Source organism: Pseudorca crassidens, chromosome 7 (genome assembly GCF_039906515.1).
Source record: "Pseudorca crassidens isolate mPseCra1 chromosome 7, mPseCra1.hap1, whole genome shotgun sequence".
Taxonomy (NCBI): domain Eukaryota; kingdom Metazoa; phylum Chordata; class Mammalia; order Artiodactyla; family Delphinidae; genus Pseudorca; species Pseudorca crassidens.
The window spans coordinates 34,447,282-34,463,672 of record NC_090302.1 but is presented as its reverse complement, the minus strand read 5'-3'; the positions used below and the strand labels follow the sequence as shown (position 1 = coordinate 34,463,672).

Here is a 16,391-nt window from a genome sequence, read left to right as displayed (position 1 = left end):
CCCTTTTAGAACTGCTTTGGCTGCATCCCATAGGTTTTGGATCATCGTGTTTTCATTGTCATTTGTCTCTAGGTATTTTTTGATTTCCTCTTTGATTTCTTCAGTGATCTCTTGGTTATTTAGTAACATATTATTTAGCCTCCATGTGTTTGTGTTTTTTACATTTTTTTCTCTGTAATTCATTTCTAATCTCATAGCGTTGTGATCAGAAAAGATGCTTGGTGTGATTTCAGTTTTCTTAAATTTACTGAGATTTGATTTGTGCCCCAAGATGTGATCTATCCTGGAGAATGTTCCGTGCGCACTTGAGAAGAAAGTGTAATCTGCTGTTTTTGGATGGAATGTCCTATAATTATCAATTAAATCTATCTGGTCTATTGTGTCATTTAAAGATTCTGTTTCTTTATTTATTTTCATTTTGGAAGATCTGTGCATTGGTGTAAGTGAGGTGTTAAAGTCCCCCACTATTATTGTGTTACTGTCGATTTCCTCTTTTGGAGCTGTTAGCAGTTGCCTTATGTATTGAGGTGCTCCTATGTTGGGTGCCTATATATTTATAGTTGTTATATCTTTTTCTTGGATTGATCCCTTGATCATTATGTAGTGTCCTTCCTTGTCTCTTGTAACATTCTTTATTTTAAAGTCTATTTTATGTGATATGAGTATTGCTACTCCAGCTTTCTTTTGATTTCCATTTGCATGCAATATCTTTTTCCATCCCCTCACTTTCAGTCTGTATGTGTCCCTAGGTCTGAAGTGGGTCTCTTGTAGACAGCATATATATGGGTCTTGTTTTTGTATCCATTCAGCAAGCCTGTGTCTTTTGGTTGGAGCATTTAATCCATTCACGTTTCAGGTAATTATCGGTATGTATGTTCCTATGACCATTTTCTTAATTGTTTTGGGTTTGTTTATGTAGGTCATTTTCTCCTCTTGTGTTTCCCACTTAGAGAAGTTCCTTTAGCATTTGTTGCAGAGCTGGTTTGGTGGTGCTGAATTCTCTTAGCTTTTGCTTGTCTGTAAAGCTTTTGATTTCTCCATTGAATCTGAATGAGATCCTTGACAGGTAGAGTAATCTTGGTTGTAGTTTCTTCCCTTTCATCACTTTAAGTATATCATGCCACTCCCTTCTGGCTTGTAGAGTTTCTGCTGAGAAATCAGCTGTTAACCTTATGGGAGTTCCCTTGTATGTTATTTGTCATTTTTCCCTTGCTGCTTTCAATAATTTTTCTTTGTCTTTAATTTTTACCAATTTGATTACTATGTGTCTTGGGTTTATTCTGTATGGGACTCGCTGTGCTTGGGTTTATTCTGTATGGGACTCGCTGTGCTTCCTGGGTTTATTCTGTATGGGACTCGCTGTGCTTCCTGGGCTTGGGTAGCTATTTCCTTTCCCATGTTAGGGAAATTTTCAACTATAATCTCTTGAAATATTTTCTTGGGTCCTTTCTCTCTCTCTTCTCTTTCTGGGACCCCTATAATGCGAATGTTGTTGCGTTTAATGTTGTCCCAGAGGTCTCTTAGGCTGTCTTCATTTCTTTTCATTCTTTTCTCTTTATTCTGTTCTGCAGCAGTGAATTCCACCATTCTGTCTTCCAGGTCACTTATCCGTTCTTCTGCCTCAGTTATTCTGCTATTGATTCCTTCTAGTGTATTTTTCATTTCAGTTATTGTATTGTTCATCTCTGTTTGTTTGTTCTTTAATTCTTCTAGATCTTTGTTAAACATTTCTTGCATCTTCTCGATCTTTGCCTCCATTCTTTTTCTGAGGTCCTGGATCATCTTCACTATCATCATTCTGAGTTCTTTTTCTGGAAGGTTTCCTATCTCCACTTCATTTAGTTGTTTTTCTGGGATTTTATCTTGTTCCTTCATCTGGTACATAGCCCTCTGCCTTTTCATCTTGTCTATCTTTCTGTGAATGTGGTTTTTGTTCCACAGGGTGCAGGATTGTAGTTCTTCTTGCTTCTGCTGGTATGGTTGACTTTAAATCTATCATTTTGCTAGATGTTTTCTGTTTGCCTTTTCTGTTCTTTTTGTTTCTGTTTTCTCTTTTTTCCTACTTTTTTTTTTTTTTTACTTCTACCTAGTTTTTTATTGAATTTCTGTTTTGTTTTACCTGTACTACTACTGGCTTATTAGTTATGCCTCTTAAAAAATTTTAGTGGCTGTCATAAGTTTTACAACATATCTCTTTATTGCATTCCTCTTTGAAATAATATTATATTACTGTATGTATAGTATAAGAACCTTCCAATAATATACTTCCAGTTCCTTTCACTCATTCTTTGTGCTGTTGTGGTTGTACATTTTACTTTTACATATATTGTACACCCCACATTTTTGGTGATGTCTAGATCTTGATTGTGGTGATGATTACATAGTATATATGTGCTTTCAGAACTCAATAAACACTACACATAAGTATTTTATTTTATGTAAATTATACCTAAATGAAGATTTTAATATAAATATAAACATATATTTTAATATAAATATATGTGTATATATACATATATATTTGTGTATGTCTTTCTGTCTATAGAGAGAGTGAGAATATAGACCTACTATAGGACCTTCCTAGACTATTTACTATGTAATTAATTTACTGTTTAATTAATAGTATTAATTAAATGCCATTGGTGCTAGTGGTGACAATTTGAAGAGTTAATGTTTAGTAGAGCCAAGTACATAATGCATACTTAGGTTATTTACCATTTAAACTTTGCCATCTTTTGAGTATTATATTTATAATCAAGAGCACCTGCAAATGAGCTATTTTGTCTCCTTTTTTAAATGGACAAATGAGGAAATTGCTAAAACTGTATGCTGTTCTTCCTGTATGTTTCTAAACCAGAGAAAGAGCAAGATTGTCTAGAATTCTGTGAAGTCCGATATAGTATCCACTTGCCCTATTTAACTTAAATTAAAATTTCAGTTCCTTAGTCATGCCACATTTCAAGTGCTCAGTAGCTACATGTGGCTAGTGGCTACCATGTTGGACTGCACAGATATAAAATATTTCTATAATCACAGAAAGTTCTTTTTTAAAATATTTATTTATTTATTTATTTGGATGCACTGGGTTTTAGTTGCTGCATGCAGGATCTTCATTGCCACGTGCAGGATCTTCGTTGCATCATGCAGGATCTTTAGTTGCAGCGTGAGAACTCTTAGTTGAGGCATGTGGAATCTAGTTCCCTGACCAGGGATTGAACCCAGCCTCCTTGCATTGGGAGTGCGGAGTTTTAGCCACTGGATCACCAGGGAAGAAAGTTCTATCGGATAGCACTGTTGAAGGAAAAATTAGCAAGTTGTCCATGGCTTGCCTTTCTCCTTCCTGTAATGAAAGGCTAAATCTACTTTTCGTAGCTGCTTGGATGTCCTTCTCTGAATTTATCTTCATTCTCTTTACCATTAGTCCAAAGAAAATATGAGTGATTAATCTAGAAAAATGCCTGTTACTGATCAATGAAAATCCTTAGCCAAGGTCCCCATGGATTTCTTTGGTACCTAAATTTATTAGTCACTTTTCTTTTTTCTCTCACTTGACCTGTCTTTTATTGCATATGACATTTTTGAATATGCCATTCTTTCTGGCTTTTTCCTCTTTTTGTTTGTATGACACTGTGACTTTGCCTTTTCTACTTCTATCTCTCTGGTCCCTTTTTCTTAGCCTTTTATAGGTTCTTGTTCCTCTGCGCATCTTTTAAATGACAGCCTTCCATAGCAGTCCATCCTTAACCTTATTTTTAACTCCCTGGACACCAGATACCACATATATGCTGAAGGCCAACAAATCTATAAGCAGTTCAGATTTCTAACCTAAGTTCCTAATGAATATAACTACGTGGCTGCCCTAAGAGCATCCCAACCTCCATATGTCCAGAACGATTTCACTCCCTTCCTCTCTTGCGAACCTGCCTCTACCCCACCTAAGTGTGGGCCATTACTATCCACCACGCTTCTAGCTAGAAATCTGGGGCCTCTCTCATAATTCAAACCAGTTAATCAGTTCCTGTTGATTCCACTTCCTAATTACCTCTGATACTGATTTTTTGTTTTTTCCCAAGGCCCTGTTTTCAGATCTTCCATATCTTCAGTTCTTACAACTCATTTATCTTTCTCCTTCTAGTTTATTTTCCCTGCTACTGAGGAGTGATCTTCTTAAAATGCAGAGCTGATCATTTTATTCTGCTATTTAAAATCCCTCCAAGGTCTCACATTACTTTTGGCAAAAATGCAAACATCTTAGCATAAGTAGTCTCTTCTGGGTCTGCCTCTTCTCACCTCTCCCATCCCCATCTTTCAGTCCTCAGCTTAGAGCCTTTGTTCATTCATGTCCAGCCACTTAACTGCCTGGGGTTCTCAGAACCAGCCATGTGCTTCTCTCTCACTTCTGTGCCTTTTGAATTTTCCGTTCCCTCTACTTGGGGCTGATACCTCTCCCCATCCCCCACCCCCACCCACACACACCCTTTGCTTCCTTGCCTGGCCGATTTCATCTTGTCCTTCAGGACTCCATCAGGCCTCCTCCCGTTTGGGAAACATTCCCTGATATTGTCCCTCCCCGGGCTAGTCTTTGTGCCTTCCTGACTTCCCTAACGTTCTCATAGTATTCCATGCTTTTCTCTACCACAGCAGTTATTTCCCTGTATTGTAGTAGTACAGAAAGTATTCAATAGCAATTTATGAAATACTCAAACAAGTGTAAACTCTGAAAATATATTTGAATTCACAGACTAATGCATCATTATAGTAACCTTCCACTGTGTTCTTATAGGTGAAGATGCTGGAAGCAGATCTGGTTTCAAAAATGCTACGAGCTGTTCTACAGTCTCATAAGAGCGGAATAGCATTACCCCGGCTCCAAGGAGAGTACAGATCCTTAACTGGAGACTGGATCCCCTTCAAGCAATTTGGTTATCCTACGCTAGAAGCCTATCTGAGAAGTGTGCCAGCAGTTGTCAGGATAGAGACTAGTAGATCTGGAGAGGTAAGAAGGTGATTGTGTGTTTCAGAAGAGTCAAACCAATTCTTAATTGCCTGTCTTGCACTTCCAATCTCATAATTAGGGTAGAAGTCAAAGTGAAAAGCACTAGCCAAGATTGGTAGTGATAGAGAGAACAGCATCCACAGCACAGCCAAGATTCTCGTGTCTTTTGTTTTACCCTCAAATTCTTTCCGTTGTAAAAATAAGGTTTTAACCATATTAAATTAAAAATTTTCAAGTTAAACTTTACCCAGTCTCACTGTCCAAACTAAATGTACTGGAGACCTTAACTGCCTAAATGTCATACCCACTCATTATAGACCTGCTACGGCCGTTTTTGCCTAGGTCACTAATGACTTCCTGATTACGGAATCTAGTAGACACTTTAAAATTCTCATAATTTGACCTGACTCCTATCTATTCCTACTGTCTGGATCCTAGTTCAGCCTCTAATTGATTGATCATCACTTCTGGTTATTACAGAGTCCTCCCTACTGTTATCCCTGTCTTTAGTCCCTAGCCTGTTCCTCACCTTCACACTTTAGTAACAGTGATCATGTTATTCTACAATTTTAAATCCTTTAGTTTCTCTTGAAGAATATTTTATATATAACATGGGCGATTAGGTGGTAGCAAGTGAATTTTTTACTGCATATACTCTGTGACCCAAAAGTTTCACTTCTTGGTTTCTGCCTAACGTACAGTATGAAAGATATGGACAAACCACCATCCAAGACAGAAAGGCACCCATCCCCACAATCAGTACCTTTTTCAGGGTACATTTCTATATATGTAAATATGTAGAACAGGTCTGGAGTATTTCTCACCAAAAATTATAATAGTTGTCCTCTTGGGAGGGGGGTGGGTAGGGAGGCAGTGGATAGAGGAGAAAAGGAGCCCAGGATTGGGAGAGTGGTCAGAGGTTCACGTAATCTGTAATAAATTTTATATAATGAGAAGGTATAAACTAATTAAATATTATATTAATAATAAAACTTTCTTCAGTGACCCTGGTTCTCCCAGACAGATTTAAGCCCTCCTTTCTGTCTGCTTGGCCCCTTGTAATACATCCAGTTTTACACATGACATAATGTTTTCTGTTTAGTCTCTTTGCCTCTCTTTCCTTCATAAGTTTCTTGAGGATAAGGGATTTTTTTTTTTTTACCCCTAACAGTAGGTGTTTAATAAATATGTGTTGAATGTATAAATGATCAGATATCTGAATGAATTAATTAATAATTTAGTAATGCTTCATATACTTACTATGCTATAATTCACTCAACTCTTTATTCTCCTATTTTGGACATTTTTAATGTTTCCAGGTTTTGACTATTAAAATAACCCCTAATACACATATTTGGGTATGTAACTTTTTCTTCTTTTGAAGTATATTCTTACATTTTCAGGAATGGAAATACTGGGCCAAAGAATAGGAACATGTTTTGGCTTGTGGTGTAAAGCCTCACTGCTTTCCTGTTCTAGATTTCAACTTAGAATCAAAGACGTTAACACTAGATGGTTCTCTAGAGATAGTCTAATCTCAACAGTCTACATTCTTTTTTCAAATCCTTTTTCAAATATCCTATATATCCCACCATTTTTTTTTTTAAAGATAAAAAACTGAGCTACTGTATTTTAAGTAGGTGCCAGAGGGTCCAGGCCTCTGCTTACCCTGTCTTGCCCTCACAGCCCTGAGGCACCTCCATGGAATTCTGTGGCTCTATTGAACAGTTTGAAAACCCCAGATCTAAGCTCTTCCCTGTTTTACAGCTGATAATACTAAGATTTTAGAAGTAAACTGGATTGCCCCAAGTCACCCAGCTAATCCATTGCAGTGCAAGACTAGGATTTAGTGGTCTTTGGGAGACCACTAAATACAAATAGCAGTTACAAGTGTGTACTTTGAATTCAGAGAGATAGCCTAGCTGTGTGGCTTGAGAAGTTTGCTTAACTTTCCTGAGCCTCTGTTTTCCCATGTGTAAAATGGGAATAAAATATATCTCACAAATTATATGAGATAATATATGCAAATCACAGGTTTCGTTTGGTTCATTTGTTAATCCTACAGTACCTAGCACATTTTAGATGCTTAATAAATACCTGTTTAAGGAATAAGTGAAAGTTTCAATTTGAGGAGAGATTATTCAGTGTGCCGGACTATGCTTGATTTCTCTTGCAGAAAATATAATTTAGCTCTAACATTATCAAAGAGAGAGAGACATGAATATTTGCATACAGCTTGATTTGGGACATATAAACACACAAAGATGCACTTTGAAAAATCAGCCTTTAGGTACCAGTGAATCTGAGAAATGTTTCTCCTCTTGCCTTGCCTCTCATAATTAGATTACCTGCTATGCCGTGGCCTGCACAGAAACTGCAAGAATTGCTCAGCTTGTGGCTCGTCAGAGGAGTTCTAAAAGGAAAACTGGTCGGCAAGTTAATTGTCAGATGAGAGTAAAGAAAACCATGCCATTTTTTCTAGAAGGTAAGATCTTTTCACATGCTAAAATTTTAAAGCCTGTCTATGAATATACTGTCAGATGGAAATATTGTTTGTATTCATGATAAACACCTTTATTTGTTAATATTCATATGTCAAGGGAGAAGTCCTGAAGCTAGTATTTCCATTTGAAATTAAGTGAACATGATAAGCATGACTTATTAAGTAAAGTAATTATACAGTGTGAAATAACTCAGCATAGATTTTAATTAACCTTATTATGGCAAAGTGTGGTTTTACTCTTTATTTTGGGGGAAAGGCTCATCTAGAATGTTGGATGAACCAAGAACCTCTAAGTTAATGTCTTATTTAGGAAAACATGTCTTTTACTATAAATCCTCTATTTTCAGAAAAATGTGAATTATATAGTACATAAAGGTATTATAGGCAACTCAGCCTGTGTTTACTGATCATTTATCTCAAGGAGCTTATAATCATTTCTAAAACTAAATTCTCAAGAAATAGTTCAATGATGGTAGAAAAGAGTTGATGCCTAAATGCCACAAGGAGCATTTTAGACAAAGGAGCAATCATTGTGAGAATGGCAGTGGAGGGCTTCATGGCAAAGGGGAGACTTGAACCCAGACCTCTAACAGTTGGAAGAATTTAAATTGATGGAGAAGAGATGGGAGGACTGAGATCATGGCTGAGTGTGCTGCATTTGTAAGAATGTGAGGTGACTGCCACCACGTTACTTGGTGAGTAGAGGGAAAGTAATGGGCTAGCCTAGCAGATGAAGCCACGTTTTGAAGAACCTCATCTGCTAAATACACACCAATCTACTCATCCCCTGCTGACCGACCCTCTAGTGACCATCTCCTCATATTCTTTATTTTTAAAAAAAATTTATTTATTTTTTTAACATGTTTATTGGAGTATAATTGCTTTACAATGGTGTGTTAGTTTCTGCTGTATAACAAAGTGAATCAGCTATACATATACATATATCCCCTTATCTCCTCCCTCTTGCATCTCCCTCCCATCCTCCCTACCCCACCCCTCTAGGTGGTCACAAAGCACCGAGCTAATCTCCCTGTGCTATGCGGCTACTTCCCCTAGCTATCTGTTTTACATTTGATAGTGTATATATGTCCATGCCACTCTCTCACTTCGTCCCAGCTTACCCTTCCCCCTCCCCGTGTCCTCAAATCCATTCTCTATGTCTGTGTCTTTATTCCCGTCCTGCCCCTAGGTTCTTCATGACCATTTTTTTTTAGATTCCATATATATGTGTTAGCATACTGTATTTGTTTTTCTCTTTCTGACTTACTTCACTCTGTATGATAGACTCTAGGTCCATCCACCTCACTGCAAATAACTCAATTTTGTTTCTTTTTATGAATGAGTAATATTCCATTGTATATATGTGCCACATCTTCTTTATCCATTCATCTGTTAATGGACACTTAGGTTGCTTCCATGTCCTGGCTACTGTAAATAGAGCTGCAATGAACATTGTAGTACATGACTCTTTTTGAATTATGGTTTTCTCAGGGTATATTCCCAGTGGTCGGATTTCTGGGTCGTATGGTAGTTCTATTTTTAGTTTTTTAAGGAACCTCCATACTGTTCTCCATAGTGGCTGTATCAATTTACATTCCCACCAACAGTGCAAGAGGGTTCCCTTTTCTCCACATTCTCTCCAGCATTTATTGTTTGTAGATTTTTGATGATGGTCATTCTGACTGGTGTGACACCTCCTCATATTCTTACAAACTGTTCTGAGAATAGAGACCGACAGAAAACATCTGGACAGGGGAGTGACATAATGAAACCATGGTTTTGGGAAGCTAATTGATTCCGTTATGTATGCCTGACTTTGTAGGAAAACCAAAAGCAACCCTCAGACAACCAGGATTTTCTTCAGATTTTTCTATCAGCAAAAAACCTAATCCAACACTGTTAAGAGACAAAGGAAACTCTCTTGGAGTTAAATCTGTTGCTGAAATGCCACCTTACACATTACATACAACTATTGGAAATGAAGTATTCAAAGATGTTCCAGTGCAGAGGCATGTGACCATGTCTACCAACAACAGGTATTTGTGCTTTGTCTGACTAAAAGGAGAAGTTTGGTGAACCTAGGATAATAAATATTAAACATGTGTGTTCAGGGTAAGAAGGAAGTACTTTCTGTTTTGTGTAATACAAGTTCACATGTTAGTAAAGAAATGCATCATTACTAGTTAGTCCACTTTCCTGGCTGCCTAAATGTCATTCTCTGAATATCTCCATTTTGTATTTGTTGTGCGTTATTGGTAATCTCTCTTTGTAAAAATTATTTTAAAAGCTCTCACAAATTGATCTAAAATGCTATTTCAGCATAACTTACTTTTTCTGAAAACCTTTCTTACAATTAATTTTGTAAGTTTTAAATAAAATCTGATTGATTTGTACACTCTGCTGTGTTCCAATAATTATACCCTTAATTATACAGTAGCATTATACATCCATGCATCAGAATACTGGACTGGAAGTAATAACACAACTTTAAAGTTTTAGTTTGAATGCTGCCATTCACTAGCCAGGTGAAATAAGTGAAATAATTTCATCTTTTGGGGCTGTGGTATCTTCATTTGACTAATGAAAATGTTAACTGGGTGATCTCAAAGTTCCTTTCTGGCTGTAAATTTTATGGTTTTATGAGGTAACTCAGGTGAGCAAACTACAACTTATGGACCATTGCCTGTTTTTGTAAATAAAGTTTTATTGGAACACAGCCACATTCCTTTATTTATATATTGTCTGTGGTTGCTTTTACACAACTACAGAGTTGTGCAGAGACAGTATGGCCAGCAAAGCCTAAAATATGTACTGTTAGACCCTTCACAGAAAAAGCTTGCCATCTCCTGATGAATCAGTATCACATTCTTCCATCCTGTTTGTACCTCTGCAAAACAAATTTTGTTGTATCATGTTCATTTAAATCAGTGTTCAAAACTTCCATTTTGTATAAAAGATAGTCCCCTTCTCCCCAAGCACTCCCCCTACACTAGACTATTTAGAAATAATTAATTTTGTTAAGTTAGGTAAAAGGGTACTAGTTTTTTATATTTTGGTATTTTTTATAAAGTAACCCTTAAATATTTTTCATAATGGTATATATTTAATGGTGTTTATGGTTAGTTATTATAATTTTTGATATGGTCTAGAAAATACATAATTAAAATTTGGATCTTGACCCAAAGCACTAGTTATGTCCAGTATGTGACTGAGGTACCATTGTCTTCTCTGGTTGTGGGCCTAAATTTCAAGATTTTGAATTGAATCTATAAAATGACAGCAAAACCAGGCATCCTGGATTGTGGTCCCAGAGGAGCATTCTCCACCCCATAGCCTGGTGTCTCCTCCTCACCTAGTGCCACTGCATGGCCCAGGTAAGTGCCTTCCATCCCTGCAGGTAGCACTAGCAGTGATTGAGTGGGGGCCTTGCCAGCACCAAGCAGCCCACAGAGTAGGCCCAAGGTGGTGCTCTCTGACCTGCTGCCTAGTGTGCTCCCAGCCCTCCTCCCCAGCAGCAGGGGCCCAGGGAAGTGTATTCTGCTGTACCAGATCAGAATAGCCCATGAGGGCCCTGAAAACTAAATTATTATTGGAACCACAGCCTACAGAAGTGGGCCAGGAGGTATATGATAAACCTAAACGGAGTAACTGCCTGCTAAAATAGGACATTCGTAACTGATTCACTTTGTTGTAGGGCAGAAACTGACACACCACTGTGAAGCAATTATACTCCAATAAAGATGTAAAATAAAATAAAATAAAATAAAATAGGACATTCGTCTTAACATATGTCCAAATGTCCAGGTTACAATTAAAAAAGTCAATCTTTATACTAAGAGGCAGGAAAATGACAACTTGATTGAGAAAAGATAACCAACAGACACGAACATTATGATGAATCAGATGTTGGAATTATCTGACAACAATTTTAAAGCAGCTGTTGTAAAAACGCTTCATTTTGCAATTGCAAATACTTTTGGAAAAAATGAAAAAATAGAAAATTCACCAAAGAAAGAGAACATACAAAAAAGAACCAAATGAAACAACCAAAATAAAAAAGCAGTGTATGAGCTCAATAACAGAATGAATATGATAGAGCACAGAATTAGTGAACCTGAAGATAGAACAATAGAAATTCCCCAATCTGGACAACAGAGTAAATAGACTTAAACAAAACAAAATAACTAGCTGAACCTGAGGGGCCTACGGGGGGAAAAAACATCTAGCAGAGCCTTAGGGACCTGTGGAGAAAATAAGAAAAGATCTAATATTTGTATTATCAGAGCCTCAAAACAAAGAATGGGACTGAAGGAGTATTTGAAGGCATAATGGCTGAAAACTTCTCAAATTTGCCTAAGGACATAAACCTACAGGTTCAAGAAGCTTAGGAAATCCCAGACAGGATGAATCCAAAGAATCCCACACCAAGGCACATCATAATGAAACTTCTGAAAACTAAAGACAAAGAAAAAATCTTGTAAACAGCCAGAGAGAAATGACACATCACCCATAGGGGAATACCAGTTTTAATGACAGTGGATTTCTCATTCACAGTCATGGAGGAATCATGAAGGAAGGAAATGGCACATTTTTAGTGCTGAAAGGAAAAAACCTATCAACCACAAATCCTGTATCCAGCAAAAGTATAATTCAGGACTGAAAGGGAAATAAAAACATTCTCAGATGAAAGAAAACTAAGAGAATTTGTCATTAGCTGACTTACTCTTAAAGAGTGACTAAAGGAAGTTCTCTCAACAGAAAAGATGTAATATAAAATGGCTTGGAACTTCAGAAAGGAAAGAGCAAAATGGGTAAAAACAAGTGTAAATAAATGGATTATCCTTCTTCTCATGAGTTTCTTGAATCATATTAGTTTGAAGTAAAAATTATAACACCATCTGATGAGGTGCTAGCATATGTAGAGAAAAACTTAAAGCAATTGTATTTGTAAAGTAGGGAGGGCAAGGAGACCTAGATGAAAGTAAGGTTTTTACACTTGAAGTGGCAAAACATTGAGATGAGTAGAATGTGATGTTATATGTGTATTGAAATGCATAAGCAACCAATAAGAAAACTATACAAAGTGATATACTAAAAAAACATTATAAGTAAATCAGAATGGAATTTTCAAAAATGTTTAACCCACAAGAGTGCAAGAAAAGATAAATAGAAGAATGAGAAACAGGGAACAAATAGAAAACAAATAATAAAGTGCAGACATAAGCCCTAACAAAACAATAATTACTTTAAATGTAAAAACACATGAAAATATGTTCAACTTCATTAGCTATTAGGGAAATGTAAATTAAAACTACATTGACAGAAAAAAAAAAAAAAAAAACCCTACATTGACAGGGACTTCCCTGGTGGTCCATTGGCTACGACTCCGTGCTCCCAGTGCAGGGGGCCCGGGTTCAATCCCTGGTCAGGGAACTAGATCCCACATGCTGCAACGAAGTTCCCACAGACAGCAACAAAGATCCTGTGTGCCACAGCTAAGACCCGGTACAGCCAAATAAATAAATAAATTTTTTTTTTTTAATTTTTTTTTTTAAGGGAATTCCTTTATTTTTATTTTTTACTTATTTATTTGTGGCTGTGTTGGGTCTTCGTTTCTGTGCAAGGGCTTTCTCTAGTTGCGGCATGCGGGGGCCACTCTTCATCGCGGTGCGCGGGCCTCTCACTATCGCGGCCTCTCCCGTTGCGGAGCAACAGGCTCCGGACGCGCAGGCTCAGTGGCCATGGCTCATGGGCCCAGCCGCTCCGCGGCATGTGGGATCTTCCCGGACCAGGGCTCGAACACCGTGTCCCCTTCATCGGCAGGCGGACTCCCAACCACTGCGCCACCAGGGAAGCCCAATAAATATTTTTTTAAAAAACTGCATTGACGTATCACCACAACACACCTATCAGAATGGCTAAAATAAAAAATAATGATACAATAATAGTAGGGGACCTTAACACCCACTGGCATCAATGGACAGATCATCCAGACAGAAAATCAATAGGTAACAGTGGTCTTAAACAACACAACAGACCAATTGGACTTAATAGCTATCTATAGGACATTAAATCCAAAAACAGCAGAATACACATTCTTTTCAAGTGCACATGGAACATTCTCCAGGACAGATCACATACTAGGCCACAAAACAAGCCTCAACAAATTTAAGAGGAAGAAATTATATCAAGCATTTTTTTTCTGACCACAATGGTATGAAACTAGAAATCAACTATGGAAAGAAAAATGGGAAAAGAAGAAACATGTGGAGACTAAAGAACATGCTGCTAAAAAACCTTGGTCAATGATGAAATCAAAGAGGAAATCAGAGGGCTTCCCTGGTGGCACAGTGGTTAAGAATCTGCCTGCCAATTCAGGGGGCATGGGTTCGAGCCCTGGTCTGGTAAGATCCCACATGCTGTGGAGCAGTTAAGCCTGTGCGTCACAACTACTGAGCCTGTGCTCTAGAGCCCACAACCCACAACTGCTGAGCCCACGTGCCACAACAGCTGAAGCCCACACACCTATAGCCTGTGCTCCACAACAAGAGAAGACACCTCAATGAGAAACCCGCATCCCACAATGAAGAGTAGCCCCTGCTCGCCGCAGCCAGAGAAAGCCTGCACACAGCAATGAAGACCCAATGCAGCCAAAAATAAACAAATAAAATAAATAAATTTAAAAAGTTTAAAAAAAAGAGGAAATCAGAGAATACCTCAAAAGACAAATGAAAATGGAAATAGAACTTTCCAAAGTTGGGATGCATCAAATGCAGCTCTGAGAGGGAAGTTTATAGCAACACAGTCCTTCTTCAAGAAACAAGAAAAAATCTCAAACCTAACCTACCACCTAAAAGAATTAGAAAAAGAACAAAGCCCAAAGTCAGCAGAAAAAATGAAATGATAAAGATCAAAGAAGAAATAAGTAAGAGATCATAAAAACAATAGAAATGATCAGTGAGACCAAGAGCTGTTTTTTTAAAAAAGATTAAAAAATTGATAAACCTTTAGCCAGGCTTACCAAGAAGAAAAGAGAGGGCTTCCCTGGTGGCACAGTGGTTGAGAGTCTGCCTGCTGATGCAGGGGACGCGGGTTTGTGCCCCGGTCCAGGAGGATCCCACATGCCGCGGAGTGGCTAGGCCTGTGAGCCATGGCCGCTGGGCCTGAGTGTCCAGAGCCTGTGCTCCGCAGCGGGAGAGGCCATGGCAGTGAGAGGCCTGCATACCGCAAAAAAAAAAAAAAAAAAAAAAAGAAAAGAAAAAAAGAGGACTCAAATAAGTGAAAGAGGAGAAGTAACAACTGATACCACAGAGATATTAAAAATAAATTATAAGAGAATACTATGAACAGTTATATGCCAATGAAATGGACAAATTTCTAAAAACATACAGCCTGCCAAGACTGAAATAAGAACATACAGACAATTTAAACAGACTGGCCACTAGAAGTGAAATTGAATTTGTAATAGAAAAACTCTAAGCAAACAAAGTTCAGGGCTGGATGGCTTCACAGGGGGATTCTACCAAACATATAAGAAGAACTAATACCTATCCTTCTCAGACTGTTCCAAAAAACTGAAGAGGGAACACTCCCACATTCATTCCATGGGGCTACCATTATCTTGATACCAAAACCAGACAGAGATACTATAGAGATAGAAAATTACAGGCCAATATCTTTGATGAATATAGATGCAAAAATCCTCAACAAAATATTATCAAACCAAATCTGACAATATATAAAATGGGTCATACACCATGATCAAGTTTGGATTTATTCCAGGGTCACAGGGATGGTTCAACATTTGTAAATCAATCAGTGTGATATACCACATTAACAAAAGGAAGGATCAGAATCACATGATCATCTCAAGAGACACAGAAAAAGCATTTGACAAAATTCCATATCCATTCATGATAAAAATTCTCATCAAAGTGGGTATAGAGGGAATATATCTCAACATAATAAAGGCCATTTATGACAAACCCACAGCCAAAATCATACTCAGTGGTGAAAACCTTCCCACTAAATTCAAGAACAAGACAAGGATGCCCACTCATGCCACTTCTATTTAACATAATATTGGAAGTCCTAGCCACCAGCAGTCAGAGAAGAAAAAGAAATAAAAGGTATCCAAATTGGAAGGAAAGAGGTAAAACTGTCATTACTTGCCGATAACATGATACTTTAAATAGAAATCCCTAAAATCTCCACCCCAAAACTATTAGAGCTAATAAATGAATTTAGTAAGGTTGCAGGATATGAAATTAATATACAGAAATCTGTTGTGTTTCTATATACTAATAATGAAATATCAAAGAGAGAGTAAGAAAGCAGTCACATTTAAAATGATATAAAAAAGAATAAAATACCTAGGAATAAACTTTGCTAAGGAGGTGAAAAACCTATACTCTGAAAACTATAAAACATTGATGAAGGAAATTGAAGATGGTACAAAGAAGGAAAGATATCCCATGCTCTTGGATTGGAAGAATTAATACTGTTAAACTGGCCATACTACCCAGAGCAATCTACAGATTTCATACAGTCCCTATCAAAATAGCCAGGACATTTTTCACAGAACTAGAATAATCCTAAAATTCATATAGAACAACAAAAGACCCCGAATTGCTGAAACAACCTTGAGAAAAAAGAACAAACCTGGAGTATAACCCTCCCAGACTTCAGACAATACTACAAAGCTACAGTAATAGAAACAGCATGGTACAGGCACAAAAACAGACACATAGATCAATGGAACAGAATAGAGAGCCCAGAAATAAACCCATGCACCTGTGGTCAATCTATGACAAAGGAGACAAGAATATACAATGGAGAAAAGATGGTCTCTCTAACAAGTTAGTGCTGGGAAAACTGGACAGCTACATGTAA

At 37.5% G+C, this 16,391-nt stretch overlaps 1 protein-coding gene across 3 annotated transcripts in view; it reads left to right on the top strand.

Annotated features, from left to right (window-relative positions):
- The window catches only part of TDRD7 (tudor domain containing 7), an 89,625-nt gene that overhangs the window by 17,518 nt on the left and 55,716 nt on the right, over nucleotides 1-16,391 (top strand). For all 3 annotated transcript variants that reach the window (XM_067743884.1, XM_067743885.1, XM_067743883.1), the window contains exons 2-4: nucleotides 4,784-4,996; nucleotides 7,340-7,481; nucleotides 9,322-9,535. In XM_067743884.1, coding sequence (XP_067599985.1) covers nucleotides 4,790-4,996; nucleotides 7,340-7,481; nucleotides 9,322-9,535 — 563 coding nt within the window. In that variant the 5' untranslated portion in view covers nucleotides 4,784-4,789. The remainder of the gene's footprint in view (nucleotides 1-4,783; nucleotides 4,997-7,339; nucleotides 7,482-9,321; nucleotides 9,536-16,391) is intronic.